We start from the raw sequence: 15,307 nt of genomic DNA, 5'->3' as shown, positions 1-15,307 counted from the left end.
GATGCTGGACATCCCGCAGCCCGACTTTTCTGGGGACCCTAGAAAGAAACCACCTTTGTCCCCACCTTTGCCCAGAGATTCCAAAAGCAGTTCTAGAAACCCCTTGATACTAAATACAGGAATCACACACACAGATGCCCAGTACCACGGGGGAGCAGCCCGGGCAGCAGCCAATTAGGCCAGGAGCTTGCCGGAAGCAGCATGGCCAGAGCGGAGACGGCCCTCGCCACGTCACAGGAACGTGCATAACCCAGAAGACACCAAAGAAAAACCCTGGGAGTCACACAGCCACAGCAAGAACACGCAGCAGCACGGCCGCTTCCCCACGTCCCAGGAATAAACACGCGCAGTTCGAAGGTTTAAAACTGAGAATACATATAACCAGAGAAAGAGGTCCACAGTTTAAGCTATAAACTGTGGATGAAAGAACTTGAAGGGGACAAAGAAAACGGAAAAAGTCCCATGTTCTTAGGGCAGCATAGGGCAGGGACGTCCCGCTCAAAGTGACCTTACCACCCATCTCAAAACCCAAAGCAGAGCCCAAAACACTCCTAACACGTGTGACCTCAAGTGGCCAGTGTGATCTGCAGTGTCACATGCCCCGACTCTAAGCTTCATTGCTAAGCTACCATAATCCGAACAGCATGGTACAGGCACGGAAAGACCGCCCACATGGGAGACCTGGACGCAGCTCCTAGTCTGGGCCTGGCATTGCAGCCACTGGGGAATAAACTGGAAGGTGGGGGCCTTTCTGTAACTCTGCCTCTCAAATAAAATAAACCTTTAACAGAGAAAAAATGATATCTGAAACAAACTGCATCACAATAGCAGACATTCTCACAACTAGCACACTGAGCCAGCGCTGTGCCAGCAGGCACCACGGGCAGCGCACCCAGCGCTGTGCCAGCAGGCACCACGGGCACCACACCCAGCGCTGTGCCAGCGGGCACCACGGGCAGCACACCCAGCGCTGTGCCAACGGGCACCATGGGCAGCACACCCAGCGCTGTGCCAATGGGCACCATGGGCAGCACACCCTGCGCTGTGCCAGTGGGCACCACAGACCAAGGGCGACAACAGCACACCCAGCGCTGTGCCAGCGGGCACCACGGGCAGCACACCCAGTGCTGTGCCAGCGGGCACCACGGGCAGTGCACCCAGCGCTATGCCAGCGGGCACCATGGGCAGCGCATCCAGTGCTGTGCCAGTGGGCACCACGGGCAGCACACCCTGCGCTGTGCCAGCAGGCACCACGGGCAGCACACCCAGCACTGTGCCAGCGGGCACCACGGGCAGCACACCCAGCGCTATGCCAGCGGGCACCACGGGCAGTGCACCCAGCGCTATGCCAGCGGGCACCATGGGCAGCACACCCAGCGCTGTGCCAATGGGCACCACGGACTGAGGGCAACAACAGCACACCCAGCACTGTGCCAGCGGGCAGCACGGACCGAGGGAGACAACAGCACACCCTGCACTGTGCCAGCGGGCACCATGGACCAAGGGCGACAGCATGCCCATGTGGTTCCTGCCCCCAGAACAGCACCGCTGGACGGACGCTGACAGCAGGCGAGCTGGGCATGCGCTAGGGCAGGAGCTGCCAGAAACCTTGCTGTTGGCTTCACTGCACATCTCAGCTGTGCTGAGGGGCAGGCGTGCCCAGTGCCTGGGCTCAAAGCCCACCCCCAGCTTCCTGCTTTGTGACAGTGGCTGGGGCTCCTGCCACTCAGGAGAGCCCCGGGCAGAGTTCCCGGCCCTGGCTGTTACCATCTCCCTCCTTGATGCGGACATGAGTGCTAACAAGTGGGACTCCCACGAAAGCGGCCCCACCTCACGGCCTGCCTGCCGGGGCTGGGGTGACGGTGCAGCCATCCCGTGCAGAGAAGCACTTCCGCTCTATCTGCCCCTGACCTGGGTTGGGGACGCCGTCACTTACCTGGCGGGCTGAAGGTGGCCGCCCACGTCATGGAGTTGTCCCGCGTGTACAGCTCCACAGAGCCCTGACCACCTCTGGAACGGATCCGGAAGCCACTGGAGACGACCTGTCCCCCATAGGCTGGCGGCGTGGGCCTCGACTGCTCTCTCCACGTCTTCCAGAAGAAGGAGAAGGTGACCCCTGGACAGGCAGGGGCAGGGTCAGCCATGTCGCCCCCACCCCTGGCCGGTGCTCACCTTCCTCTCTCACCTTCTTGAGCTCACAGAGCACAGACTGGGACCACCCCAGTCCTGCCGGAATCATCACCCCCTCCCACACCTCCTGCTGGCAGAGGCCCAGCCCCACAGGGAGCTGACCGGAACCAACTGGGGTGGGGATGGGTGCAGGGCAAAGCCGACAGCTGCCCTGCACCTTACAGGTGCAAATGGTGTCAGATGGAGACTCTGGCCTCACCCCCGGGGATTACGGGCACAGCCCCAGCCGCTGAACAAGAACCTCACCATGTCCCCACCTCCTCTCCAGGTCACCAGCCAGCACGAGGGGACACCTCTGTGGGCTCAAAGCCCAAGCAAGACTCACCCAGAACACGGAAAAGGGGCATCACTGGACCCCTCCACCGGTTGTCCAGCACAAGAGGAACCTCACTGGATGGGCTGGACCCAGGAGGCAGCACAGAACCCCAAGTTGTAAGGGGAGAGCCCCGCTGGAGCCCGGGCCCCTGCCCCACGGTGATGGTGGGCCCCTGCCCCACGGTGATGGTGGGCCCCTGCCCCACGGCGAGGCCCTGCCCCACGGTGATGGTGGGCCCCTGCCCCACGGGAGCCTGGGCGCCTGCCCCACGGTGATGGTGGGCCCCTGCCCCACGGTGATGGTGGGCCCCTGCCCCACGGCGAGGCCCTGCCCCACGGTGATGGTGAGCCCCTGCCCCACGGGAGCCTGGGCCCCTGCCCCACGCGAGCCCCTGGTACTAGGAGGGGCTCCGAGGCTCCTCCCCGGGCAGCTCAGCCCTCAAGCCTTCCTGCCTGCAGAGGTAAGTTTGGCACATTGTTAAACTTGTTACGAAACGAATCCCCAGGGGGAACCATGGGAGTCGGGTTTTTTCTGCTACATTTGGAAACTCCTGTCATGCTGTTGAAAACGGGTCCCGCCTCAGCCAAACAGTTTTCTGTTCAAGAGGAAAACGCAAATCCCAGCGTTGGTGCTGTGCGGGTAAGCCAGGGAAGGCAAGCACGGGAGGCGCCTGGCTGCACCCTGCGCTCTCACAAGAGACAAGCACAAAACTGACAAGCCGATCTGATCTACAAAGGGAGAAACAAGACAGCAAGGTCAACAAGAACCCAGACCTCACACTGCATGCAGGGGGACAGCGGCCATCTGCAAGACCAAGTGAAAAGAAAGAAATTGCTAGAACCAAGTCAAACCACAGCGATAAGGCACGAGGTGGCCGCGGGCTGGCCGGCAGCAGCCCCTGTGGCAGGCTCCACCTGGCCGGTCTCCCACACGGCTGCCTCCTTCCCATCAAGCGCCACACGCCTGCAGTTAAAGCCCTCAGAGGGGCTGCAAGAGCCTGCGACTGGGGCTGGCGCTGCAGTGCGGGGGTAAAGGCAGCCCTGTGACGCTGGCACCCCAAAGGGGCGCGCTGGCAGCCCAGCCCCCTGCAGAGAGAAGGGGCAAGATGCCCCCACGCAGAGCCCCGAAGGAGCTCCTGGCTCCCCACCAGCCCTGCCACCTGGAGTGAGGACCAACAGATGGACCTCTCTCTAACTCTGACTTCCAAATAATGAATCTTCCAGCAAAAGAGGCTAAAATGCAGAACCAATCATTCTTCTTTAAAGATTTATTTTGCTTTTATTGCAAAGTCAGATATACAGAGAGGAGGAGAGAGAGAGGAAGATCTGTCCAATGCTTCACTCCCCAAGTGACCACAATGGCTGGAGCTGAACCAATCCAAAGCCAGGAGCCAGGAGCCTCTTCCGGGCCTCCCAAGCAGGTGCAGGGTCCCAAGGCTTTGGGCCGTCCTCCACTGCTTTCCCAGGCCACAAGCAGGGAGCTGGATGAGAAGTGGAGGAGCTGGGATTAGAACCAGCACCCATATGGGATCCTGGCGCATTTAAGGTGAGGACTTTAGCTGCTAGGCCACCGCACCGGGCCCAAACACTCAGTCACTACTGGGAATTCAGATAATCACACCATTAGCCAAGAAAGCAAATACCAGCAGCACCCACATAGCCAGTAAGAACACGGAAAGAGACCCCCCATCAGTTCCCTGCCCCGACTCCAAGTGCTGTCCACATCCACGGGCCATCACGACGCTGACCTGGTGAGGACGGCTTTCACAGAGCAGGTCGCTCGGTCTCTGGCCCTGTCCTGACGAGCCTGCAGGACAAGCATCTCGGCCCCTCCTGCTCAAAGGAGAGCTCTCACACCCATGTTCGGCGGCCGAGGGCAGGGGCCGCCTGGCTCGGACATGCACACACTCACCGTCGGGGCCACAGCGCGCTGGGTCGCTGAGGCAAGAGGCCCGGTACTGCTCGTGGTAGAGCAGCGTGATGCCCTTCTTCTCTCTGACGTAAATGCCTTTGTTAATCTTCCCCTCCAGGATGTCTGAGCAAGGAAAGCGCACACGTGAACGAGCCGGAAGACAGGCTCTCCAAAGCCCACGAGCACGTCAGGGGCAAGCAGACGGCCTCAGCTCCAGCGTGACAGAACACTGGGAACGCCCGTTTGCATGACTGCTAAGCAGTACGCTGGAAGGAATTACAGGCCTAAGCGTTGGGTCGTAAGTCACTGAGATCCCGTCTGTCAGTGTGGCACATGTCCTCACAGTGCTGGTGGGCCATCCTCCACTGCCCGCGTCCACCCCGTGGAATGGGGACTGCCAGCAGCAGGGCTGTGCGATGACCTGCCATCTGCCAGCCACTGCCAGCTCCTTCCCATGCCGGCCCACCTGCACTTCCTGTGGAGCCCTCTCAGCCCAGGACGGGGCCCCAGCAGAGCCTGCCCAGCACGAGACCCAGCAGCCAGGGCCAGGTCACAGGTGCTGCCACACTTGACGGTGAAGGAGGCCAGCAGTTCTCAGAACAGAGACGGAAGGGCACCATGTCCAGCGTGACAGGCCCTCAGCATTGGTTCAGCCCAGGCGCCGGGGGCATGGGGCTCCTGGCTGTGTCTCTTATGTACCCCATTATTCACTGCCTTGCCTGCCTGCTGCTGGGGAGACCCGTAACTCAGGGTTGCCCATTGGCCTAAGGGAGGCCTAACTAAGTCGGGCTGGTTGGTACAGTCACGCTGTGGAGCCAAGCACCTCCCGGAAAGGAACAATTACCCCACAGACAATAAAGACAGGCAGGGGAGACCTCATGGTCCAAACTGGCTTCCCCTCCCTCTAGCTCAGAGCTACCCTGGAAACTAGACCACAGTGGCCAGAGGCTGCTCGGCAAGACGCTGGCTGGGCGTGCACCATGTTAACCGATTACACTTCGGGAGTAGCGCCCGTTGCACGAGATCAGATTTTGACAAGGCATCGTCGCCGCCATGGAAGCGCACATTGTACTCCCCACACAGACTAATCTGCTTAAAACTCCCTGCCATGTCTATTTCTAGAACAGACTCCATGTGTCTTGTCATGAAAACAAGTGGTTGACTGGAAGATCCTGGCCGCCCGGAGAATGTCGCCACCCGCCTGCGGACGCTGAGCTGGGGCGCTCCCTGTGGCCAGGCCTGCACGCTCGCGCTGGCCACCCTGGCTCCGCTCTGCTGCCCAGAGCTGCACGTTGGCTCACTCGGAGCGGAGGCAGAGCGACTTGGCCCGGGGCCCGACCGAGCAACGTCTACACTCGTCAGACACACAGTGCACACAACACGGGATGACGTACGTACGTGCTCACCTACAGTCGCAGAGAGGTTGGAGTAGGCAGACTCATTGGTACAGACAAGGGTAGAGTTATGGGGAGCAAGCACAGTGAGGATGTGGGCCCGCAGCGCTGAGTGAGACAAAAGGCACACACGTGAGACAAGAAGCAGAACCCACATCTCAACCGGTGCAGCCCCGGAGGAGCTGCTGGCGGCCAGGACTCCCGGACACGTCTCTCCCCCGCCATCCACCCCGGCAGCGCGTGACCCACACCCACGGACCCGTCAACTCCACAGCTGCACGGGACAGGCTGGCACCGACTCCCACATGGACACTTAGCCGAGAGATATGAAGTCGACACTGGCCATTTATAAAACAGGGACAAGAGGGTTAATGGTGGTGGCGTTGCCAGGACTGCCGAGACAAACGCGGTGGACAAGTGGTGCACAAGCACATGGCAGACACAGCAGACAATGACACCGAGTGAAGTGCGTGGCCAGGGTGGCTCCAAGCCACTGTGCTTCCCCAGCACCGAGCACCTGGCAGCCCGCGGGAGGAACTGTGTTTACACACAGCGGTTCCCCCGGTTAAACCCCATCCCCTTCCAGGGGCCGGCAGACAGGGCTCCGAGAACAGGAAGCAAGACAAGAACAAGGAAGTGGCTTTTTAAAATTCACTTGCTCAGGGTAGTTGACACCCCACAGCACAGACTGGATGGTTCAGGCTAATAAGGGCCACTGCTGTCCACAGGCAGCCAGCGGGGGCTGAGCTCATCGGAGAACATAGGTCCTTGGTCACCCGGGAAAGCCACCCAGCACCCAGCAGGGAGACCTAGATGGAGCTCCTGGCCCTCGCCCCCCGCAGCCCTCGCCCTCCGCAGCCCTCGCCCTTGCCCTCTGCAGCCCCTCGCCCTACCTCCAGCTGTGTCCTGAAGTTCATGGATTCCATCCACACTTTCCAGTGGCCAGTAATGAGAAACAGAGGCCAAGAACTCAAACCCTTGGGGAAAGAAAATGCAAGAAAGACGTAAGGTCACGGTCAGGGAGAGAAGAGCAGAGAAGGTGCCGAACGTGGCAGGCTTGGAGCGAGCGGCCAGCGAAGGCGACCGGGACAGCAGGGAAGACGCTGGCAAACGCAGCCCGTGCACTCGCAGGACAGACAGCGCCCTGCCCACGTGGAAGCCACAGCTCGGGGCTCAACTGAGCTGCTTCTGGGAGGAAGACAGGAATTCCCTCGTTCCGGTCAGCCAACTCGGCTCCCGGGTGGTATCTGAGGCATCAAAGCCAGCAAGAAGTCAAGCTAAAAACTCTTTTGAGAGACAAACCAAACTCCATTCTCAGTGCTTCACAAATACTCCCTCGTTCAAACTAACCGGCATTTGGCAGACCATCCCAAGGCTCCTCGTGGAGACAGACTAAGACACTTGCTCAAACCCCACAGCTGGCGAACGCTAGCTGCACAGCTTGCACACGAGCCTCTGTTTTCCCTGTGTCCTTTGCTTCAAAATGCCCAAGACAGCCTTGTGCTGGGGAGACAACGCAGTGCACATGCGTTATTTTCTGCTCTTTCCAGCACCCGTCGGCTTCTGTGCCTCGCGCGGCCGCTCGGTGCCACCTGCGCCCAAGCAGGCCCTCGGCAGCTTCCTGTCACTCTCACAGGCGACCCTGGCCCAGGACTTCATCCTCTCCTGGGGCAGCCCCTGTGCTCACAACGTCCCCGAAGCGAGAATAATGGCCCGATGACCAAGTCAGAATCTGCTGCCCAAGTGCCTGCTAATCAGAGACAAGCAGACGTTAATAAGGCTGCACGGTGTGCATCGTAACATACTCTGAGGAGATAATATGATTATTTTTAGATGACGTATGCCTCACGACCAAAGTGAAAACGATGACAAATAAGCGAAGAATGTACAAGAGTTCTTCCGAGAAACAGCAGGGCTGGCCAGCGCTGATACGAACAGAGCGCAAGGTCCAGACGGGAGCTGAGCACAACGACCGCGCCTCCCGCGAGCCAGCAGCCGCACTTTACAAGCAGAAGAAAAGTCTCATTTACAAACGCAGCATCAGAGAGGACACGTTCAAGGGCAAAGAATGGAGATCCCGACAAGATCCTGCAGAAAAGCCCAGAACGCCATGGGGCAGCTGCCCCAGAGCTGCTCCCCAAAGAGCTCCGACCTGCCCCGAGACGCGCACAGCCGCATCTGGAGACCCCACGGCCCTCCGCCTGAACTGGGGCTGTGCGTAGATGTCCTGAGGGCTGATTCTCCTAACATGTAGACAAGCATGAGTGACCAGGTAGCACAGAGCACCCGTGGGTGGGGCACGGCTTGTGAGCTCAGCTCTACCTGCTCCCCTACATGGGAGATACAGCAAGAGTTCCCAGCTCCCACCTAGCCTAGCCTTTGAGTTAGTGGGCATTTAGGGAATAAACCAGCGGATGGGAGATTTCTCCCTCTGTCTCCATATTTCTCTGCCTCAAAAGAGATATATTATTATAAAACTGTGAGCATAAACAAGATGACGGCATCTGACATGGGTGTGCCACACTACAGGCAGCCCCCAGTTAGTCAGCCCCCTGCTGGGGGCACCCTGGAGGCAGGAGTGACAGAGTCTGGGCTCCCAGCATGGGCTCCAGTCCTGCCAGCTGCAGGCGCTGGGCAGGGAGACCAGCAGATGGGAGCTCTCAGTTTAACAAGTCAAAATTCGAAGGCCATGTTTACTATGAACAAGTTGTGTAACGCACAGGTGTTCGGATATTCAAGAAACCAACTCCGGCATACTGAGTGGGTGAGGAAATTGAGGGTGTGGTTGGTAAGCCGTAGGACAATTCACATGCAATGTTTTTATCCCGTTGGCATCTCTGGAGCTGCATTCCCTCAAAAAATCTCTGAGGATCACAGGTGGTGTCCACCCCAAAGACTCCAGGGGCCGCACCTTTGTCCACTAGCTGCCCAACATCTGCATGGTCCAGAACCCACGAGCTGAGAATGTGAGCCCGGGACAAAGCTGGGTGTGGCATGTAAGCTCAGGGGGCACCTAGAGGACCACCTGTCCCCAGCAGGCCCAGAATGGTGTGAGCTCGCTGCTAAAACCCACACCCGCTCAATTTGTTCAAGCTTCTTCCCCAAACCCTAGGCGGCTCACTTTCACGACAGGAACTCCTCATCAGTTCATCTGGGGAAAGACAGGGACAGGAAATGACATCTGCTACACAAAGAACAGATGTTATCACTTAGAATGCTCGTCTTCACGCAGCCAGCCCTGTGGACAGTGAGCGTCCCTCCCGCCTTCCCGGCCCTGGGCAGAAGGGATCATGGGTCAAGTGCATCTCAGGCACCTGCCCAGCACGAGCCAGGATCTGCCTGCTGCCTCGCTTCCCAGGCACTACATCTGAACGGGCGTCCACATGCGGAATGCCCAAGGCCTCCCATGGCCACCAGCACCAGGTCAGTCCCGGGGGTGAGCTAGTGATGAGGTCGGGCAGGCAAGTCCAGGAAGCATCTGGGTAGTGCTGGGGGGACACTTGTTCACGCCCCTCAGACACTGAGCATCCCAGGGCCGTGTGGGACCCACCCAAGGAGACACCCAGGGCTGGCCTGGCTGGACGCTTCCCCAGGCCTCCTGACCCCTCCCCGTCACCCATACACCCCCCCGTCACCCATACCCCCCTCCCCGTCACCCATACCCCCCTCCCCGTCACCCATACCCCCCTCCCCGTCACCCATACCCCCCTCCCCGTCACCCATACCCCCCTCCCCGTCACCCATACCCCCCTCCCCGTCACCCATACCCCCCCCGTCACCCATACACCCCTCCCCGTCACCCATACACCCCTCCCCGTCACCCATACACCCCCCCCCGTCACCCATACACCCCCCCCCGTCACCCATACACCCCCCCGTCACCCATACGCCCGTCCCCGTCACCCATACGCCCCTCCCCAGGCCTCCCTGACCACCCTCTCCCCCATTGCCACGAGACGTTTCTTCCTGTACCCCACCATTGCCTGATGTTCTGTTAGTGTGTATGATTGGCCTGTCTGAATGTAGAGATATTATCTGTTCTCTTTACACTTCTCCCCTGAGTCAGAAACAGCCTGGGGGCAGGAGGGGAGGCACGTGTCAGAAATTGAAATATACTGCACTTGTTGGAACTCCAGGAGGACTGTCGCCTAGTGCCCAGACTTGACATTTCCCCAAAGTTTAAGACTAGCGGCTGAAGGAGACAGCCACAGAGTGAAGGCTACAATGCAAGGATAGATAAACAAATGCATAGTGTACATGGCCTAGAATCAAAAGCTGACTGCCAAATTTCTACCTGCTCCCCAGGGCTTCTCACTGGTTCTGAAAACCCCTGGGAAACACATTCTATGCCCAAAAGACAAGAAATGAAGCTCTGTGGTGCCCGGCTGGCCTCTCCCACGCCATGTGCCACTGTGTCAACCCGAAGGGCGACAATTACTGTAATTCCTGCTTTGCCTCCCCAACACCCCCCCCCCCCGGGGCCAGGGACCCAGGCCAGCGGCTGCACAGCCCCAGCCGGGAAGCTGGGCTAATGGTAGGGTTGGGCTCTTGTGCCTGCTCAGTCCAAATAAGCTCTAAGAGAGCCTGCAATGTCACAGCTGGAGCTCCAGGGGACTGCAGGACAGAGGTGAGCAGCAGGAAGAGGCCTCAGCTGCGAGGCCCCGGGCCCCTTGCTGCCGTCACTCCTCAGTTCCCTATCCACTGGGAAGCAGGGCTAAGTCCCCAGCACTCACGCATGCTCTGAAATTCCAGAACCAGAGTCCCACAGACAACAGGCTAGCACCCATGAGGGAGCCGACTTCCGCTCTGCCAGTCTTTACCAAAGAGATTATTCAGAGATACAGGCCTGGCAGCTGTCAGCTCACCTGGATTCCTGCAGACAGACAATCGGATAACAGGAGCCGGGCAAGCCTCCTGAGAGTGGAAGTCACGCATGCTGCCCGGTGCTGCCGAGGCCTACGCAGCCCATGCCCTTGGGTCTGCATGGATCTCTAGCACCTGTTTCGGGGTGGCTCAGGACAGGGGCGTGGAGAAGACAGGGAACACGCAGTGCCTTTGAGGAGGGACCAGGGAGACCTGTCCCACACGGGAGACCCTTCAGAATTGCACACCTCTGCATCTCTGCTCACCACGCAGCCAAGCTCTCAGCAGTCCTCGCTTCAAACTGAGAGCCCCCCGCCGGTCAGCCCCAACCTCACCAGCCGGCTGGGAGCAGGCGGGCTGAAGGACACTTGGAATATTAATACTCTCGTAGCATTAGAACATGACACCATGAAGACACTAACACTACAGCACGGAAGTGTTAACACAGTACATGAGCGCTAGCACCCAGCAGAGGGCACGGGTGAACTCGCACTGAGCACTCCCACTCCCGTGGGGAGCACCCGGCAGAGGGCACGGGTGAACTCGCACTGAGCACTCCCACTCCCGTGGGGAGCACCCGGCAGAGGGCACGGGTGAACTCGCACTGAGCACTCCCACTCCTGTGGGGAGCACCAGTCCCCCACATGGCATTACCAACACCACAGCATCAGAGCAGTGTTCTCAGAGGTCTTAGCAGTTGGACGAGGGCAGCTGGGCTCTCAGTTGATCCCTATACATGGCTATGCATATGCGCCAGGACCCACAGCACCTGAAGGTTGAGCCCATGACAGGTGGGCATGGCTGCTGGGAAGACCTGCCTGGAACCCGCCCCATCCCGAGTCCTTCATCAGCAGCCAGGTCCCCAGACCAGGCCAGCCCCCCACTGAGGTCTGTTCACCCCCATGGGCCCACAGCAACAGCAACTGCTCTATTTCGGACACCCCTTTCCCACCCGGCTCCCAGCAGCCAGGTGTGCACCACACACAGCAGCCAGCGAGGCACCTCGACCTGGCACTGCCATGCTGAGCGGCCACGGGGGCAAGAGAAGAGACTCAGACGCAGCACCACAGTGTAGCAAGTAAAGCCTTCCGCCACTAAGCCCACATCCCATACGGACATGAGTTCGAGTCCCGGCTGCTCCACTTTCCAATCCAGCTCCGGCCCGAGGCCTTGGGCTTCCACCATCCTCATGAGCAACAGTGAAGCTCCGGGCTCCTGCCTTCTGCCTGCCCAGTCCTGGCCACTGAAGCCATTTGAGGAATGAACCAGCAGACAGACTCGCTCTGTAATTGCCTCCTTCCAAATAAATTAATAACAGTTTAACCAAGAAGGGCATGGAGGAGAAACCCTCCCACGCAGAGCCTGCGAGGGGCAAGCACTTGAACCAAGGACACAGGAAGGGAGTCAAGGAAGAGCGAGCACTGCAGGACACTGGCTTAGGATCACATGCGACCCAGGACCAGCTTCCCACCTCCTCCCACCCCGGCTGTCAAGGAGCAGCAGAGCGGCGGGGGACAGCAGTGAGATCTGGAGCAAACCAAGCGCATCTGCCAGCCCGGCTGAGACCAGCAGCCCGCAGCCAGCCCGCAAGGAGCGCACGAAGGGAGCCCTTACCTCGGTGATCCTGGAACCTAGAGTCGACTCCACGCACCTGCACACAGAAGAGCCCACTGTGAGACACAGCTGGGGGATGGCCCACCCCACTTCGGAGACACCCCACCCCAGCTTGGTACCTGAAGGCTGCAGAGAACCAAAGACAGCCAACAGCTCAGAGGCAGTTGCTCCTTCATGGCTCCGGCAGGGGACGGCAGGGGACGCGGGAGCCCTGGGGTGGTGGGGGGATGTGTCCTCTCCTGGCGGTGTGGGACTCTGCTTCCCTCCAGCCAGCGCAGCTCCCAGCCGCTGCGGGGAGGGAGCCTCAGTGGGTGTTGCTTCCTTGTCTGCAGACTTTGAATTCCTTGGTGATCAACGAGCACATGGCAGCCACGGAATGCAGGGAGGAGAAACCCGGTCCAGATGGGAGAGGGTCGGACTGCAGCCCCCAGTGAGTGCCAAGCAGCAGGGTGTGCGCCCCAAGGTCGCCGCCTTCCCAGAGCCTTTGCTGGTCCCAGTCCAGGGCTGCAGCTGGACTTTACCCTCGGTCCTCAAGTGGGAAGAGAAGTCCGCCTGGCGGGCGGGCGGTGCTGTGCGCTGGGGCCCCCACCCCAGCCCCTCGGCTCAGGCCCAGCGCGGGTGAAGAGGAGTGATGAAGATAGCACTGACTCTGCTCAAACTTTGGGCGTTCAGTTCCTGTCCTGCCCTGCTGCTGGGTCCTTCCTGGGTCCTAACACTAGTCTGGTAAGAACAGCTGGAAACATTTCTGAAAGCTCAGTCAGCAGTCCCCAACCGGCATGTGTGAGCATTCGGATGTGTGTGAGCACGTGTCGGACACCTTCCGACTGGTACCCCCAAAGCCACGTACAAACATCAAAGACAAATGTAAGTGAAACCACTTTCCACCCACACGCGGCTCAGCTGCCTGGAGTGAGACACCAGGTGGTAAGTGGGCAGAGGGCAGGGTGAAGACGGCCCCATGGCCGCCACCCTGGGACCTACCCACACTTTTCTCTTTAACCCTCTCAGAAGTCAGTCGCAGGTTGTACCACGCCACGGACCCCCACCACAGCACCTCACGTGGCCACGGTCAGACTTCTGTCAACAGTACCTTGGTTTACCCATGTGCAAAGCGTTTAATCCAGATGCTTCCAAGTACAGCTGGGTCCGGCTGGGGCCTTATGCATCCTGGGGCAGGGGCCCCCCTCTCCATCTCCAGCTCGTCCAGGGGCAGGGGCCTCCCCCTCCAGCTCGTCCCAGAGGACAGGCCTCCCCCTCCAGCTCGTCCCGGGGCAGGGGCCTCCCCTCTCCATCTCCAGCTCATCCCGGGGCAGGGGCCTCCCCCTCCAGCTCGTCCCAGAGGACAGGCCTCCCCCTCCAGCTCGTCCAGGGGCAGGGGCCTCCCCCTCCAGCTCGTCCCAGAGGACAGGCCTCCCCCTCCAGCTCGTCCAGGGGCAGGGGCCTCCCCCCTCCAGCTCGTCCAGGGACAGGGGCCTCCCCTCTCCATCTCCAGCTCGTCCAGGGGCAGGGGCCTCCCCTCTCCATCTCCAGCTCGTCCAGGGGCAGGGGCCTCCCCTCTCCATCTCCAGCTCGTCCCAGGGCAGGGGTCTTCCTTCTCCAGCTCGTCCCAGAGGACAGGCCTCCCCCTCCAGCTCGTCCCAGAGGACAGGCCTCCCCCTCCAGCTCGTCCAGGGGCAGGGAACTCCCCCTCCAGCTCGTCCCGGGGCAGGGGCCTTCCCCCTCCAGTTCGTCCCAGAGGACAGGCTCCCCCTCCAGCTCGTCCCGGGGCAGGGGCCTTCCCCCTCCAGTTCGTCAAGGGGCAGGCGCCTCCCCCACCACTTCCAGCTCGTCCTGCACAGCTTGGGCTGAGCACACAGCCTTCCAGGAGGCCTTGGAAAGCATACAGCCCCCATAAACGCTGCCGTTCTTTATGAGGGCAGAGCACCGCTCCGTAAACATCCGTGGTGATCACTGTGAGTGGGAATGCCAGCTAGCCGCCTCACCTCCGTTGTCCTGACTCTGAAAGGGAACCAGGAGTCCTGAGCCCACATGCTCCCTAAAGAGGGCAGAGTGAGCGCTGTCAGCACAGGAGCTGCGTATTTTCTTCGGCCTGCAGATGGGCCAATAGCCTGGGCTGCCCTGGGGAGCCTGAGCAGGTTCCCAAGGCTTCTCTGAGTTTCCACTCCTCCTGCACTTGCAAGCCCACGGACTCCAGGCAGCTGGGGCCCACTACGGCCTTGATCCCGCCGCCTGGTGTGACTGCTCCAGTAGAACAGTTTGCACCTGCTGCTTGGTCACCAGCCCACCTGCCTCCTCCCCGGGGCGAGCTCGGGCCGGCTGATGCCCCTCAGCCCCAGCTCTAACTGGAGATGAACCAGACTGTACCTCTCACTTGCACGACCCAACAAAGCTGGCATGGCTGCCACCTTTTACTTACCTGAGAGACAGGGAAAGCGAGCGGGTTGCCATATGCTGTGTCACCCTCCAATACCACACTGGCGGGGGTTGGGCCAGGCCGAAGCCGGGATTCCAGGCCCCGTCGGGGGTGACGACCGGAGTGCTTGTGCCATCACAGTGGCCTTGTCAAGAGGAAGCCGGAGCCTGGAGCAAAGTCCCCCAGGGCTCCAGGGTGGGACGCAGGGTCCCAACAGCGGCCCGGCCCACATGCCAAACTGACCCCTTGCCACCATTTTGCTCATCACAAAACTGCTGCCTCAGGCCAGCAGGTTCACCTCAACTGCGGCCGAGACACGAGCACGGGAGCCACCACGTGCAGCACTCTGTCGGCCGACTCCGCATTCCGGCAGCCCTTGCACCCCGGGACGTGTGGCACTGTGAGGGGCCGGGGGCAGGTGGGCCAGCTCGACAGGCTTTCGGGGTCCTCCACAGTGCTTCAGCAGCCCGCTGGGTACTCTCGCCCATTGCCCTGCCGACCTGCACGCCCAGGGAGGTCTTCCGTAGGGCTCACTATGAGCCCGGCTCCCAGCACAGCCTGGGGCGGGGTCCACACCCACCTGTGGGACCACGTGCTCAGCCCAGG

General features: G+C 60.5%; 1 protein-coding gene across 1 annotated transcript in view; it reads right to left on the bottom strand.

The window, feature by feature from the left end:
- Nucleotides 1-12,464, bottom strand: part of ADGRD1 (adhesion G protein-coupled receptor D1) — a 49,982-nt gene extending 37,518 nt beyond the window's left edge. Inside the window, exons 1-6 of the mRNA XM_040986866.1 lie at nt 12,408-12,464; nt 12,289-12,325; nt 6,705-6,788; nt 5,824-5,919; nt 4,418-4,540; nt 1,937-2,116 (exon numbers count right to left, since the gene is read on the bottom strand). Of these exons, the coding sequence (XP_040842800.1) occupies nt 1,937-2,116; nt 4,418-4,540; nt 5,824-5,919; nt 6,705-6,788; nt 12,289-12,325; nt 12,408-12,464 (577 nt within the window). The remainder of the gene's footprint in view (nt 1-1,936; nt 2,117-4,417; nt 4,541-5,823; nt 5,920-6,704; nt 6,789-12,288; nt 12,326-12,407) is intronic.
- Between the last annotated feature and the right edge of the window lie 2,843 nt (nt 12,465-15,307).

This window comes from Ochotona curzoniae, unplaced genomic scaffold (genome assembly GCF_017591425.1).
Source record: "Ochotona curzoniae isolate NIBS_2020 unplaced genomic scaffold, NIBS_Ocur_1.0 contig_46, whole genome shotgun sequence".
In the NCBI taxonomy this organism is placed as follows: Eukaryota; Metazoa; Chordata; class Mammalia; order Lagomorpha; family Ochotonidae; genus Ochotona; species Ochotona curzoniae.
Note: the sequence above shows the minus strand (reverse complement) of the source record. Positions and strands in the feature narration are given on the sequence as shown.